Consider the following 14,773-nt stretch of genomic DNA (forward strand, 5'->3'; position numbering starts at 1 on the left):
TATATACCGTAAAACCAGATATAATACAAGATATACCAGATCAGAGAAGATGGTTGAAAAAACAAACACCCTTTTACTTAGTCCCCCATGAACATTCAGTTAGGCTGTTCCACATTTACACAAATGCTCTCACATAGAATATAGATTCAGTATTAGTGTGAAAATCAGATGCAGTCATAGAGCACCTCCTCCTCCCAGAATCCTTGAAAAAAATAGAGACAAAGAATAAGGGATAGAGAATGAAATGGAGAAAGAGAGATAATCACTGATCAGAGAGGCAGTAGGGGCACAGCATTTTTAAGAAGACACATTAGAAACACCCAGGATTTGTGAATGATAAAAGGCACGCAAAAATTACATTGACTCTAGCACACATTTAACCACATTCCTGTACACATTCCGACCTTCTCTCTCTCTGGGGTAGGAGGGAGGGGGAAAAAATCAGCTTAAAATATGGCAACAAATCCCCTCCCATCCAATAGAGATATAGTAATTTATCCGGATCAACCAAGGAGAGAGCAGCATGTGGGAGAGACTGAGCTAGTGAGAATGAGAGAGAGAGTGTGTGTAGGAGAAAGTGATGGAGAGATAGAGTCAGATTCCACGAGGGAAGGAGAGACACAGCTGGCTTTAAAGGGGAGGGAGTTAAATGAACAAGTGAGAGAGACAAAGGCAGGGAGGTGTGCAAGGGAAGGGGTGGCAGGGAGAGGTGGCAGATGAGATTCTGGACGTAATGAAAGACAAGAGGGTGAAAGCAGGTAGAACAGGATGTGACTTGGAGGAATGAACTGGTGAATGTCAGAAAGGAAGGTGAATGGAGAGCAGGAAATGACAGGCAGCAGAAATAAGCAGGACCTATAAGGCTGGTGGTTGGCGGAGATTCTGCTTCTCCTGGTGGAAGGTGCACATTCAGCAGCATCGGCTGTTTCAGCACTGGACAGCGCCAGGCGGAGGGAGAAGAGACTGGGCAGGGATCTGGCAGCTCAGGAATGACAGATACACAGTGGGGAGCCCTACTGAACACATTATATGCAATATATGGATTTTGGGGGGCTCTAGTGTACTGAGGGAATTGAAGAACCTAAAGATGGGGTTGTAGTTTAGCGCTTGCTAATCCAGAAAGGTTGTTTTGCTCTAATCCATTTTTGTTTGGTGAGAGGTGGGGGATGTGCTGTAGTGTAAGGGGGTAAATTATGTATTAGATAGATGCCGCATGCCCCTCTGACAAGTTTGGGGTGACCTGAGGACAGAAAACCAGCCAGGAAGGGGGGTTCTTTTCGTGCCCTAGCAAGGAGAGATGCTACAAAGCAGTGCCCGGTAGAATTAGCCTAAGGTTAGGAGAGGGGAGAAGGATTGTTCCTCCCCAGTGTCCCAGTTGAGCACGGCGGGGAAAGAGGCAGACGTGATGGGTGAGTGGACCATCTTGGAGCGCCTGCTGGAGGCTGCCGTGCAGCAGCACTCTACAATGATAGGAAGGTAAGTGTTGGGGGGGATGGGGGTGAATGGTAATCTAGAGGCTCGGGTTGCCAGTACTGGGGGCTCAGTCTGCAAGGAAAGGCTCATCAGCCATGCTGTACCCCCAAAATTGACAGTCCCCCACAATGTCATATCGCTCTATATATGGCTGGAAGGGGAGGGGATCCATGTTTCTTCATGAAGCCTAAGAACTGCGGATCTCCTGCGAAAGAGTGAAAGAAAGGCTGAAGTGCTGGGTGCCCCATGAGGCAGTGCTTTGGGCGCGGAACTGGGTTTGTGGCCAAGGTGCACAGAGAAGGGTAGGTGGGTTACTGTTTTGCTGATATGACCCCGGGGGGGGGTATAGATTGAGTTCGATTTGGCAAAGGCCTAACATCGGTCACCTAAGGATCATACTCACGTACCCTGGGTAGCAAACGTTGTTATTCTGTTTTCTTAACATAGTTATTCCTTCCCAAAATACATTCTCCATATTGTACGGCGCTCGGTTTTTATGCATATTGGTTCTGTGTCTGTTCGCTCATGCCCAATCAAGCTGTTTAAACAATGACCAACAGGTCGCGCCTGGTGGTAACACAAGATGTTCTGGTCTGGTGTTACATGAAGGCAATAGGAAACATACATCTTATTATTGCGCCGCATTCCAAACATCTGGAAGGGTTTGGTGCGTTTTAAGCTTTGGCTAATTAAATAGATGTCCTTTCAGTCCACGCCAAGTAATACTCAGCCCCTGTGCTGACAGGCAGAGATGCCCTTGTGTGTATAGGTGTCTGTTAATGTATGTGTGAGACAGAGCAGTGTGACAGGCCGCTAACGTTATATGACAGGGACCCAGCAGCATAGAGCCTGTTTTTGCAATTGCCTGAAGACGCTAAAGATCATCTGTTTTTTCCAACCTTACTCTGGTTTTCACTAAGTGACACAGTGTGCTTTGCGGTCTACTTTCTGATTTGGATCTAATGAGCATTTAGCCCTCTTTATCTAGCAAGTCCTCCGTTGTTTTTCATCTGAACTACAACCAATACCAACCTTGAGCCGTTGAAGACAAACAGAGCTACTAGTAGCAGCTACTGGCTACTGTGTGTGTTTTAGTAGAGGCAGTTCCCAGTATTGTCTATGGCAAAGTATTTCCTGGGGTTTAGTAGCCATGAAAAAGTAGCTGCTACTAGTAGCTCAGTGTGTCTTCACCCTTACTGGTAGCTGTAACTGAGCAGCAGCTGGAAAGCCTGGTGGAAGAAGCTTGGAATACTGCAGAGTCCACATTGCATCTTACCCTATCCAGCTTTTTAGGAAGAAATACTTGAATTTATTGTACACAGAGTGAATACTCACAGATTCACTGACTTTGGAGAGACTATAGCTGCTGCTAAAACCCATACCTGTATTTGGTGCACTTGGACATCCACTGAAAGCCTGATTGTCTGGAAATTAGGCGCACCTGCACAGCAGTGCTTGTTCTGGGGTTACCATTATGGTAACCATGGCGTCATAAATCAAATTATAGTCTATTTACATTCTGTGAATAGGACCTCATTTTACCAGACATGCAAAGTATAGCTACCGCATAATAATGTAATGTATGAATGTTTAGTGGTGTATAATGTTTAGTGGTGCACAACCACTAAACTAGCAAGCATATGTGTTTTACAGTGGCATGCTTTAATTATCTCAGGACAAATCCACATTGTCATTTAACAGGTCTATAAAATGAACTTGCTACTCTTTGAGTGACATTTGTCTGTTGCTGGGGGCCCACACTCTCCAGGCTGGAAGGTCTTAATCACAACTGTAAAGGCCAATTGTTGCTATTGGTTACTGGAATGTGAAAAACGTTCACATTTTACTATGTATAATACCCTTTGCCTCTTTGACTCTTTATATTATCTTACAGTGACTATGGTTATTCTCTCCAGTAATGGTCACACAAACCTATACAGCTATGTATTTAATCTTAAATTTATCAACCTTTACAGTGATGTGATTGAAATGAAAATGCAGTATTCCTTTAAAACATGAATAAACATCCAGAAATTACAAGTCTCATGTTTATATTAATGTAGCTACATTTTAATCTTGAAGGGGGTAAATTACTGTCATTAGTATATTTTCATTGTAGAAAGGATCAACACTTGCATGTATTCCTCACTTCCACACTTAACCAGGTTTTCTGCTACTAGTACATGTTAGTCTTGGGGTGCATAAAACACATGATTGTCACTTCTTTCAGCTGATTTAGGGTTTAGTGGTACAGGTATAGGACCCATTATCCAGAATGCTCAGGGCCAAGGGATCTTTCCGTAATTTGGATCTCCATGCCTTAAGTCTGCTAAGAAATCAATAAAACATTAACCCCAATAGGATTGTTTTGCATCCAATAAGGATTATTTATATATTAGTTAGGATCAATTACAAGGTACTGTTTTATTATTACAGAGAAAAAGGAAAACAGTTTTAAAATTCTGAATCATTTGATTAAAATGGAGTCTATGGGAGATGGGCTTTCCGTAATTTGGAGCTTTCTGGATAAAGGGGTCCGATACCTGTAATGTGTGTGTAGGTTTCTATTTCAGTAACCAATGGCACCCAATGATGAGATGTTTGGTTTCATTATTCTAATTTTTGCCTATCTTGCTACATACCTTCTCTAACTGTATTAACCCTTTAAGTGCCAAGGGACGTAGATTCTACGTCCCAGGTACCAAGGGACCAAAGTGCCATGGGACGTAGAATCTACGTCCAATGGCACTGTCGGGTTTACAAGCGCTGCGCTCGCTTTTAAAGCAGCGCAGCGCTTGTAAACCCCTCAGATCCCCCTAGGCAACGAGCAAACATAGACATACTCACGATCCGGGTCCCCGAGCCGCACCGATCGCGTCGCCAGCCAATGACAGCAGTGGACACGCGTTGATGACGTGTCCACTGCTGTCCCTTTAAATAGCGCCGCCTACTGTCGGCTCCCTCACTCCTGCTGCGCACTTCGGACGAGATGGAGCTCCCCTGCTGCCTTCCTGCTGGATTGATCGCCCCTGATCGCCCCTGATCGTCTGCCTGCCTTGGGTAAGCTGAACTACAACTCTCTACCACTGTTTATTTTGCTTATTTCTATCTCAACTGTCTAAAAAATTTTTTTTTTTTTTTTTTGCATTTTTTCTTCTATCTTTGTCATTATTACACTTTTGTACACATACACACTGATTTACAACTTTCCCAAGCACACACAGACACTTACACACACACTTACACTTACACTTTTTTTTTTTTTTTTTCTTTCTTTCTTTTCTTTTCTTTCTGTCTTTGCTTTCTTTGGCAGTCTTTTTTTTTACTAAAACTTTATTTCTGATCTTGCTCTATAATTATCTGATTTATTTGGTTGCATTTTAGTGTTTTTTTGGCATTTTCATAATTGATTTCTGTTTTTGAATTATTCTATTGCACTGTAACTTTTTGTATTGCTATTGGGTGCTGAATTTGCAGTGACGTTGGTGGATCCAGGGCTCTGACCACCGATTTCATTGCAATTATTGTTCTTCTGTTGGTTTAGGTGGTTTTATTGGATTTTACGGTGTTTTATCTTTGCATTGTTCTTTATTGTGTGTTTAGTGCCCCCAAAAAGGTTGCTTTTGCAGTGACATTGGTGGATCCAGGGCTCTTACCGATTTCATTGCAACTATTGTTCTTTGATTGCTTTTAGTGGTTTTATTCCATTTGATTTCAGTTGTTCTAGAAAGGTCCAGAGGTGCTAAGATTGTTCTGGTAGTTTCTATTGCCAAGGGTTAGGCTGATGCCACACGAGGCGTAGGGCTGATTTTTTCAGCAAGTGGAAAAACGCTTGCCGAAAATTCAGCCCTACGCCTGCTACTTGTTCCTGCACCCGAATGAATGGGATACGCTCGGGTGCAGGCACGTGTAGCCGATATACGCATGAAAACGCGAGACTTTGCATTCTCACGCGTTTTCATGCGTATATCGGCTACATGTGCCTGCACCCGAGCGTATCCCATTCATTCGGGTGCAGGCAAAAAAAAAGGGGTGCATAGAGTGCAGCCCCAATATTATGCATTTTCAGGTTTGGCGGCCATGTACTTATGTGCAACCAGACATAGGTATCGTTTTATTCAGGGGAACTTGCAGATTGATGGTTAGTAAGTTTTTGGTATTTGCCATGGAAATTTTGGAGAGAAATCTAGGTTTTTTATCTGGTTTTTCCTTGATTTCTGACCAAAATCTAGGTTTGTATCTGGTTTTTCCTTGATTTCTGACCAAAGCGCTGACTTCTGCAAGGGACTGCGGCCACAATTTTCCATGTAGAAAGAGAAGAGTGGCGTCTCTGAATAGCTGAAGGTGTGCACTTTTCGTAAATATATAGATTGTGGGGGTTATCTCACAGGTAGGGGGGGTTAACAGTGAAAAACTGCAGGTAGTGCACATAGAGCGCAGCCCCCAAAATTTCAACTGAAATTGCCCTTATGCATTGCCCCTGTTTGGGGGCATTTGGTGGCCACGTCTTTATGTGCACCCATACATATGGGGTATCGTTTTATTCAGGGGAACTTGCAAATTGAGGTTTAGTAAGTTTTTGGTAGTTGCCATGGAGATTTTGGGGAGAAATCTAGGTTTTTTATCTGGTTTTTCCTTGATTTCTGACCAAAATCTAGGTTTGTATCTGGTTTTTCCTTGATTTCTGACCAAAGCGCTGACTTCTGCAAGGGACTACGGCCACAATTTTCCATGTAGAAAGAGAAGAGTGGCGTCTCTGAATAGCTGAAGGTGTGCACTTTTCGTAAATATATAGATTGTGGGGGTTATCTCACAGGTAGGGGGGGTTAACACTGAAAAACTGCAGGTAGTGCACATAGAGCGCAGCCCCCAAAATTTCAACTGAAATTGCCCTTATGCATTGCCCCTGTTTTGGGGCATTTGGTGGCCACGTCTTTATGTGCACCCATACATATGGGGTATCGTTTTATTCAGGGGAACTTGCAGATTGATGGTTAGTAAGTTTTTGGTAGTTGCCATGGAGATTTTGGGGAGAAATCTAGGTTTGTATCTGGTTTTTCCTTGATTTCTGACCAAAGCGCTAACTTCTGCAAGGGACTGCGGCCACAATTTTCCATGTAGAAAGAGGAGAGTGGCGTCTCTGAATAGCTGAAGGTGTGCACTTTTCAGAAATATATAGTTTGCGGGGGTTATTTCACAGGTATGGGGGTGTTTAGACTAAATAACTGCAGATAGAGCACAGCCCCCCCTTATGCATTGCCCCTGTTTGGGGGCATTTGGTGGCCACGTCTTTATGTGCACCCATACATATGGGGTATCGTTTTATTCAGGGGAACTTGCAAATTGAGGTTTAGTAAGTTTTTGGTAGTTGCCATGGAGATTTTGGGGAGAAATCTAGGTTTTTATCTGGTTTTTCCTTGATTTCTGACCAAAATCTAGTGTTGTATCTGGTTTTTCCTTGATTTCTGACCAAAGCGCTGACTTCTGCAAGGGACTGCGGCCACAATTTTCCATGTAGAAAGAGAAGAGTGGTGTCTCTGAATAGCTGAAGGTGTGCACTTTTCGTAAATATATAGATTGTGGGGGTATCTCACAGGTAGGGGGGGTTATCACTGAAAAACTGCAGGTAGTGCACATAGAGCGCAGCCCCCAAAATTTCAACTGAAATTCCCCTTATGCATTGCCCCTGTTTTGGGGCATTTGGTGGCCACGTCTTTATGTGCACCCATACATATGGGGTATCGTTTTATTCAGGGGAACTTGCAGATTGATGGTTAGTAAGTTTTTGGTAGTTGCCATGGAGATTTTGGGGAGAAATCTAGGTTTGTATCTGGTTTTTCCTTGATTTCTGACCAAAGCGCTAACTTCTGCAAGGGACTGCGGCCACAATTTTCCATGTAGAAAGAGGAGAGTGGCGTCTCTGAATAGCTGAAGGTGTGCACTTTTCAGAAATATATAGTTTGCGGGGGTTATTTCACAGGTATGGGGGTGTTTAGACTAAATAACTGCAGATAGAGCACAGCCCCCCCTTATGCATTGCCCCTGTTTGGGGGCATTTGGTGGCCACGTCTTTATGTGCACCCATACATATGGGGTATCGTTTTATTCAGGGGAACTTGCAAATTGAGGTTTAGTAAGTTTTTGGTAGTTGCCATGGAGATTTTGGGGAGAAATCTAGGTTTTTATCTGGTTTTTCCTTGATTTCTGACCAAAATCTAGTGTTGTATCTGGTTTTTCCTTGATTTCTGACCAAAGCGCTGACTTCTGCAAGGGACTGCGGCCACAATTTTCCATGTAGAAAGAGAAGAGTGGTGTCTCTGAATAGCTGAAGGTGTGCACTTTTCGTAAATATATAGATTGTGGGGGTATCTCACAGGTAGGGGGGGTTATCACTGAAAAACTGCAGGTAGTGCACATAGAGCGCAGCCCCCAAAATTTCAACTGAAATTCCCCTTATGCATTGCCCCTGTTTTGGGGCATTTGGTGGCCACGTCTTTATGTGCACCCATACATATGGGGTATCGTTTTATTCAGGGGAACTTGCAGATTGATGGTTAGTAAGTTTTTGGTAGTTGCCATGGAGATTTTGGGGAGAAATCTAGGTTTGTATCTGGTTTTTCCTTGATTTCTGACCAAAGCGCTAACTTCTGCAAGGGACTGCGGCCACAATTTTCCATGTAGAAAGAGGAGAGTGGCGTCTCTGAATAGCTGAAGGTGTGCACTTTTCAGAAATATATAGTTTGCGGGGGTTATTTCACAGGTAGGGGGGGTTAACACTGAAAAACTGCAGGTAGTGCACATAGAGCGCAGCCCCCAAAATTTCAACTGAAATTGCCCTTATGCATTGCCCCTGTTTTGGGGCATTTGGTGGCCACGTCTTTATGTGCACCCATACATATGGGGTATCGTTTTATTCAGGGGAACTTGCAGATTGATGGTTAGTAAGTTTTTGGTAGTTGCCATGGAGATTTTGGGGAGAAATCTAGGTTTGTATCTAGTTTTTCCTTGATTTCTGACCAAAGCGCTGACTTCTGCAAGGGACTGCGGCCACAATTTTCCATGTAGAAAGAGAAGAGTGGTGTCTCTGAATAGCTGAAGGTTTGCACTTTTCGTAAATATATAGATTGTGGGGGTTATCTCACAGGTAGGGGGGGTTAACACTGAAAAACTGCAGGTAGTGCACATAGAGCGCAGCCCCCAAAATTTCAACTGAAATTGCCCTTATGCATTGCCCCTGTTTTGGGGCATTTGGTGGCCACGTCTTTATGTGCACCCATACATATGGGGTATCGTTTTATTCAGGGGAACTTGCAGATTGATGGTTAGTAAGTTTTTGGTAGTTGCCATGGAGATTTTGGGGAGAAATCTAGGTTTTTTATCTGGTTTTTCCTTGATTTCTGACCAAAGCGCTGACTTCTGCAAGGGACTGCGGCCACAATTTTCCATGTAGAAAGAGAAGAGTGGTGTCTCTGAATAGCTGAAGGTGTGCACTTTTCAGAAATATATAGTTTGTGGGGGTTATTTCACAGGTAGGGGGGTTAACACTGAAAAACTGCAGGAAGTGCACATAGAGCGCAGCCCCCACATTTTTAGCTGTAATTGCCCTTGTGCATTGCCCCTGCTTTGGAGTGTTTGGTGCCCATGTCTTTATGTGCACCCATACATATGGGGCATCATTTTATTCAGGAGAAGTTTGTCTTTCAAATATGCCTTTGTTAGAAAATTTTTATGAGATTTTTTTTTGTCAAATCCACATTTGATCATGCGTCCAAGTTTACGTTTTAGAAAAAAAAAAAAAATGTCATAAAAAGTTCCAAATTTCACAATGCACTGACAAAAGGTATTTGGCTTTTGAGTGAAAACTACATTGCACCTAGAAACCTGAAGGTCTGTAGTTTCTAAAGATACCAAACATGAGGGGATATTTTAGATTTACATATAAGTTATGCTGCATTAACTGTTACAAGCGCTTTTCTGCTTTGTTCTGGTGTGATATTGTACTAAGTATTGCCTTAGTTTGGGGGTTACTTCTGGACAGGAACTGTGGGGTACCACCACATATTTGGTATCGTTGGAATTGGGAGTATCAGGGCTTTTACAAACAATAAAAAAAAGTGAGTAAAATTAACTTTTCTATGGAAAAAAACCTCAAAATATACAGAAATTTTTCATAATTTTATTTTTTTTTTACATATTTCACCCAAAATACACATCATATCTCCAGAAAAGTTATAAAATTTGGTATGTATGTCGAAGCCCAATTAGTGACGAAAAAAACGATATATAATTTCCCTAGTTTCGTGGAGGTTTTCCTACCAAAAAACATTGTTAAAGTGAATGAGTACAAAATGCTTAAAAAACGTCTGGCACTGGGGGGAACCGAAATGACGAATTCGGCTGGCACTTAAAGGGTTAAATGACCAGCAACAACAAAAATATTAAAAGGGTTTACATGCATTCAAATTAAATGTACTGTAACTATGCATTGGTGAAAGTTATGTCTGCTTTAGAAACACTACAACCATGCAATCATTTATATAAATAAGCTGCTGTGTAACCCTGACTAACTAACCCTAATTTTACTCTTTATATTTTGCTGACATTAGGACATTACGTTCCTAAAAGTGGCTTAGGTATAAACATGCCATTGTTGTTAGTTTTTCTTGTCCCTTTTAGAAGCAAAAATAAAGATATTAATTCTATTGGTACCTAAAATTAACACCAGCATTCACAATGTAGTACTGTAACTTATACACTATATTCATAAAACCCATAAACCTAAACTAGTTATTAGAGACAGACTCAAAAACAACATGCATACATCAAATTCTATGTACACATGCCACATACATATACATATTTCACTGGCAGTAATATATATTGGCCCAAAGATTGCCAGACCCATCAGTGATGTTAGTACAGTTAAGATCTAAGGGGGTAATCTGTAACTTCATGTCATTTTGATATTGCTAAACCTACAGTAGTTTTCCTAAACAGGATAAGCAAACACGAAACAGAACTCTCACTGTCTGACTGGCCTATTACATTTTACATTACATTAACATTTATTTATAAAGCGCCAACATATTCCGCAGCGCTGTACAATTAGTGGGTTTCATACATTGGACATACAGAGTAACATATAAAGCAATCAATAACCGATACAAGAGGTGAAGAGGGCCTATGAACATTATACTGCCAGCATTGCACTTTGGTGCCAAGGTTGTATGTCCCATAAACATGTCATTTCTGCATTTAGCATTACATGCATATGTATGATACTGCTACTTGGAGAATTCCCTAAACAGGCCACCTTTACCTCTTTTACTAATAACATACCTCCTAATTAGGTTACAGATATAAGACCTTTTATCAGAAATGCTTGCAACCAGACAACAATTATTTAAACATTAAAAGAATCCAAAAAGATTGTTTTGCCACAAATATGCATTCATGCAGCTTAGATCCCACCAATTACAAGTACAGGTATGGGATTCATTATCCAGAAATTTCCAAATTAATGGAAGCCTATCTCCCATAGACTACATTTTAATAAAAAAAAAATCATTTTTTAAAAAATATTTTTTCTCTGTAATAAAACAATTCCTTGTAATTGAACCCAACTAAAATATAATTAATCCTTATTGGAGGCAAAACAGTCCGATTGGGTTTATTTAAAGTTTACAAGAGTAAAGCGATCAAAATTAAGGAAAGATCCTATATCAGGAAAACCCCAGGTCCCTAGCATTCTGGATAACAGGTCCCATATCAGTCCCGTTTTATTATTACAGAGAAAAAAGGAAGTAGCTTCAATTATGTGCTTAAAGTGGACTCCATGAGAGACAGTCGTTTCATAGAATTGGAAGCTTTCTGGAAACCAGGCTTCCGTATAAGAGATCCTATACTTGTATATGAAGGCTATGTCTTTAGTGCATTTCAGAGGCTTTTGTCCCTACAGGCACTATGTAAGAGACTGTTTCTATGTATAGAAACCAACTGATTAGCACATTGAAATCAGAAGGCACATCTCTTGTTTGGTGTAAGCATACTGTGATTTAACACCTTCTCGTAGAAGGATGAGTGTAGATAATTAAGTAGCTATTTGACAGCTAGCACAATTGCTAAGATTAACTCTTCTCAAGCAGTCACTTTATTATGCTTACATTAAATATTCAGCATTTAATAATGGCTACTGAGTTGCTTAAGGGGAGGCTACCTGTAGATTAGAATGCATGCTTATTATACATCTTGTGGCCATGTTTTTTTCTTCCCTGGCCCTTTACCCTGTCATAAACATTTATTGGGAATAGTTACTGATTTCCATTCCATTTGGTTATCTGAGATTATTGATGATAACATTGCATATTAGATTATTTTAAAGGAACAGAAAGTGTTCTAAAGTAATTGAAATGAAATGTACTGTTGCCTTGCACTGGTAAAACTGGGGTGTTTGCTTCAGGAACACTACTATAGTTTATATAAATAAGCTGCTGTGTAGCCATGGGGGCAGCCATTCAAGCTGGAAAAAAGGAGAAAAGGCACAGGTTACACAGCAGATAACAGATAAGACACCATTGTATTCTACAGGGTTTATCTGTTAGCTGCTATATAACCTGTGCCTTTTCTTCTTTTAAATGCCTGCCCCCATGGCTACACAGCAGGGTTTATATAAACTCTAGTAATGTTTCTGAAGCAAACACACAACTTTTACCAGTGCAGGGCAGCAGTACATTATAGTTTCATTTCTTTAAAATATATACATTTTTTTGGTGTTACTGTTCCTTTAAGATGCGGCTCAGGTCCACAAGGGAAACTATAAAACAGAACATGGTCTCTATAAATATGTAAAACAACCCATATAGAGTACACTTTTCTAAGTAAAAGAAATGTTACCAATAGATAATCTATATCATAATCAGTGGCCTATGAAATTATGTTATCAAATTGGTATAAATTGTAATTTGTAATTGGATAGAGAACTGGCTGAAGGATAGAGTACAAAGAGTGGTTGTAAATGGAACATTTTCTAATTGGACCAGTGTGGTTAGTGGAGTACCGCAGGGGTCAGTCCTTGGTCCTTTGCTTTTTAACTTGTTTATTAATGACCTGGAGGGGGGCATAGAGAGTAATGTTTCTATTTTTGCTGATGACACAAAATTGTGCAAAACTATAAGTTCCATGCTGGATGCTGCCGCTTTGCAGAGCGATTTGACAAAATTAGAAAACCGGGCAGCAGACTGGAAAATGAGGTTTAATGTTGATAAGTGCAAAGTTATGCATTTTGGTAGGAATAATATAAACGCGAACTATCTACTGAATGGTAGTTTGTTGGGGGTTTCCTTAATGGAGAAGGATCTACGGGGTTTTTGTAGATAACAAGTTGTCTAATTCCAGGCAGTGTCATTCTGTGGCTACTAAAGCAAATAAAGTGCTGTCTTGTATAAAAAAGGGCATTGACTCAAGGGATGAGAACATAATTTTGCCTCTTTATAGGTCCCTGGTAAGGCCTCACCTTGAGTATGCAGTGCAGTTTTGGGCTCCAGTCCTTAAGAAGGATATTAATGAGCTGGAGAGAGTGCAGAGACGTGCAACTAAACTGGTTAAGGGGATGGAAGATTTAAACTATGAGGTGAGACTGTCCAGGTTGAGGTTGTTTTCTCTAATGTACAAGTACATTAGAGGGGATTATAGACAGATAGGGGGTGTTCTTTTTTCCCATAAAAACAATCAGCGCACCAGAGGTCACCCCTTTAGATTAGAGGAACGGAGCTTCCATTTGAAGCAGCGTAGGGGGTTTTTCACTGTGAGGGCAGTGAGGTTGGGGAATGCCCTTCCTAGTGATGTGGTAATGGCAGATTCTGTTAATGCCTTTAAGAGCGGCCTGGATGAGTTCTTGATCAATCAGAATATCCAAGGCTATTGTGATACTAATATCTACAGTTAGTACTAGTGGTTGTATTTATAGTTTATGTATGTGAGTGTATAGATTGGTAGGTGTGGGTTGTGTGTGCTGGGTTTACTTGGATGGGTTGAACTTGATGGACACTGGTCTTTTTTCAACCCTATGTAACTATGTAACTATGTAACTATATACATATCACTATATACATACTGGTGATTCACTGATCACCTGACAGTGAGTGAACTGCTCTTCAGTTAATTTTGGGTTCATTTGCACTTCTTTTATATGTGAGGAAGCCATTAATTTTTTTCTTCGTTTAATGACTCATACTGTTTAATGGCTTAAACAAAATTATGAAAGAAAATGTAATTTTTTTACAACTTTGAAATATAAGTTAATTACAAAAAACAGTGCTAAAGTTGTTTGTAATTGCTTTTAAAAGCAGTATCTAGTCTAGAAAGGGATTTAAAACTAGAAAGGAAAGTTTGAGAACAAACTTTATGTTGGTTTGAAAAGCTTGTGAAGTCACTGAATAAAATCAGATTGGCTGTTAGTGGCTCTGCCCACTTTTACTAACCTTGAACTGCAGTCCCCCCACTGACTAAATCTGCAAAGTGTGGGGACCCTGCCATTAATGCTGCAGCAGTTTAAACTTAAACCAATTAAATTCAATTTGTGAAATCTGATTGGCTGTTGGTGGCTCTGCCTACTTTTTCTAACCTCTAACCTTAGTCCCTAGTGATCAACTGTGCAAAGTTTGGGGACACTGGTGTTAAATATATAAGAATGGCAGCCATTTAAATATATAAATCTGATTGGCTGTTGATGGCTTCACCCACTTTTTTTCAAAACTAAATTGTCATCCAGTGACTCTGCAACTCTGCATGTTTGGGGACCCTCATATTTTAAATTTAAACCACAAAAAAATTTCAATAGGTAAAACCTGATTGGTTGTTAGTGGCTCCACCCACTTTTTCAAACCTAAAACTGCAGTCCCCTAGTGACCAACTCTGAAGAGTTTGGGGTCCCTGGTATTATTACTGTGAGAATGGCAGCATGTTGAATTTCCCCATTTAAATTCAATAGGTAAAATCTGATTGGCTGTTCATAGCTCCACCCACTTCTGGGCATCCAACAAGTATCCTCTTTTCATCATGACCCCATGATTATCTTATTCAAGTTGGGCGAGTGTAGCTTCAAAGCTAGAAAAAAGAATGGCAGCAGTTTGAAAATCTTCCCTGTCAAAGTCAATGGAAAAATTGGGGTGTTTGGAGCGGTGCCACAAAAAGAGGGGAGCGGGATCACTTAGAAAAGCACAAGCAACCTGCTCCACTATAGGGTGAAGAAGTGTGGAGAGTTTGGGTGTTGTACCCCTAAAACTGTAGGAGCAGTAGCGTT

At 40.8% G+C, this 14,773-nt stretch overlaps 1 protein-coding gene across 1 annotated transcript in view; it reads left to right on the forward strand.

Moving 5' to 3' along the window:
* Nucleotides 1-493: 493 nt before the first annotated feature.
* LOC100494762 (gap junction delta-2 protein) overlaps nt 494-14,773 on the forward strand; it is a 28,913-nt gene continuing 14,633 nt past the window's right edge. Inside the window, exon 1 of the mRNA XM_002939244.5 lies at nt 494-1,476. Within this exon, the coding sequence (XP_002939290.1) occupies nt 1,406-1,476 (71 nt within the window). The 5' untranslated portion in view covers nt 494-1,405. The remainder of the gene's footprint in view (nt 1,477-14,773) is intronic.

This window comes from Xenopus tropicalis, chromosome 8 (genome assembly GCF_000004195.4).
Source record: "Xenopus tropicalis strain Nigerian chromosome 8, UCB_Xtro_10.0, whole genome shotgun sequence".
Taxonomy (NCBI): domain Eukaryota; kingdom Metazoa; phylum Chordata; class Amphibia; order Anura; family Pipidae; genus Xenopus; species Xenopus tropicalis.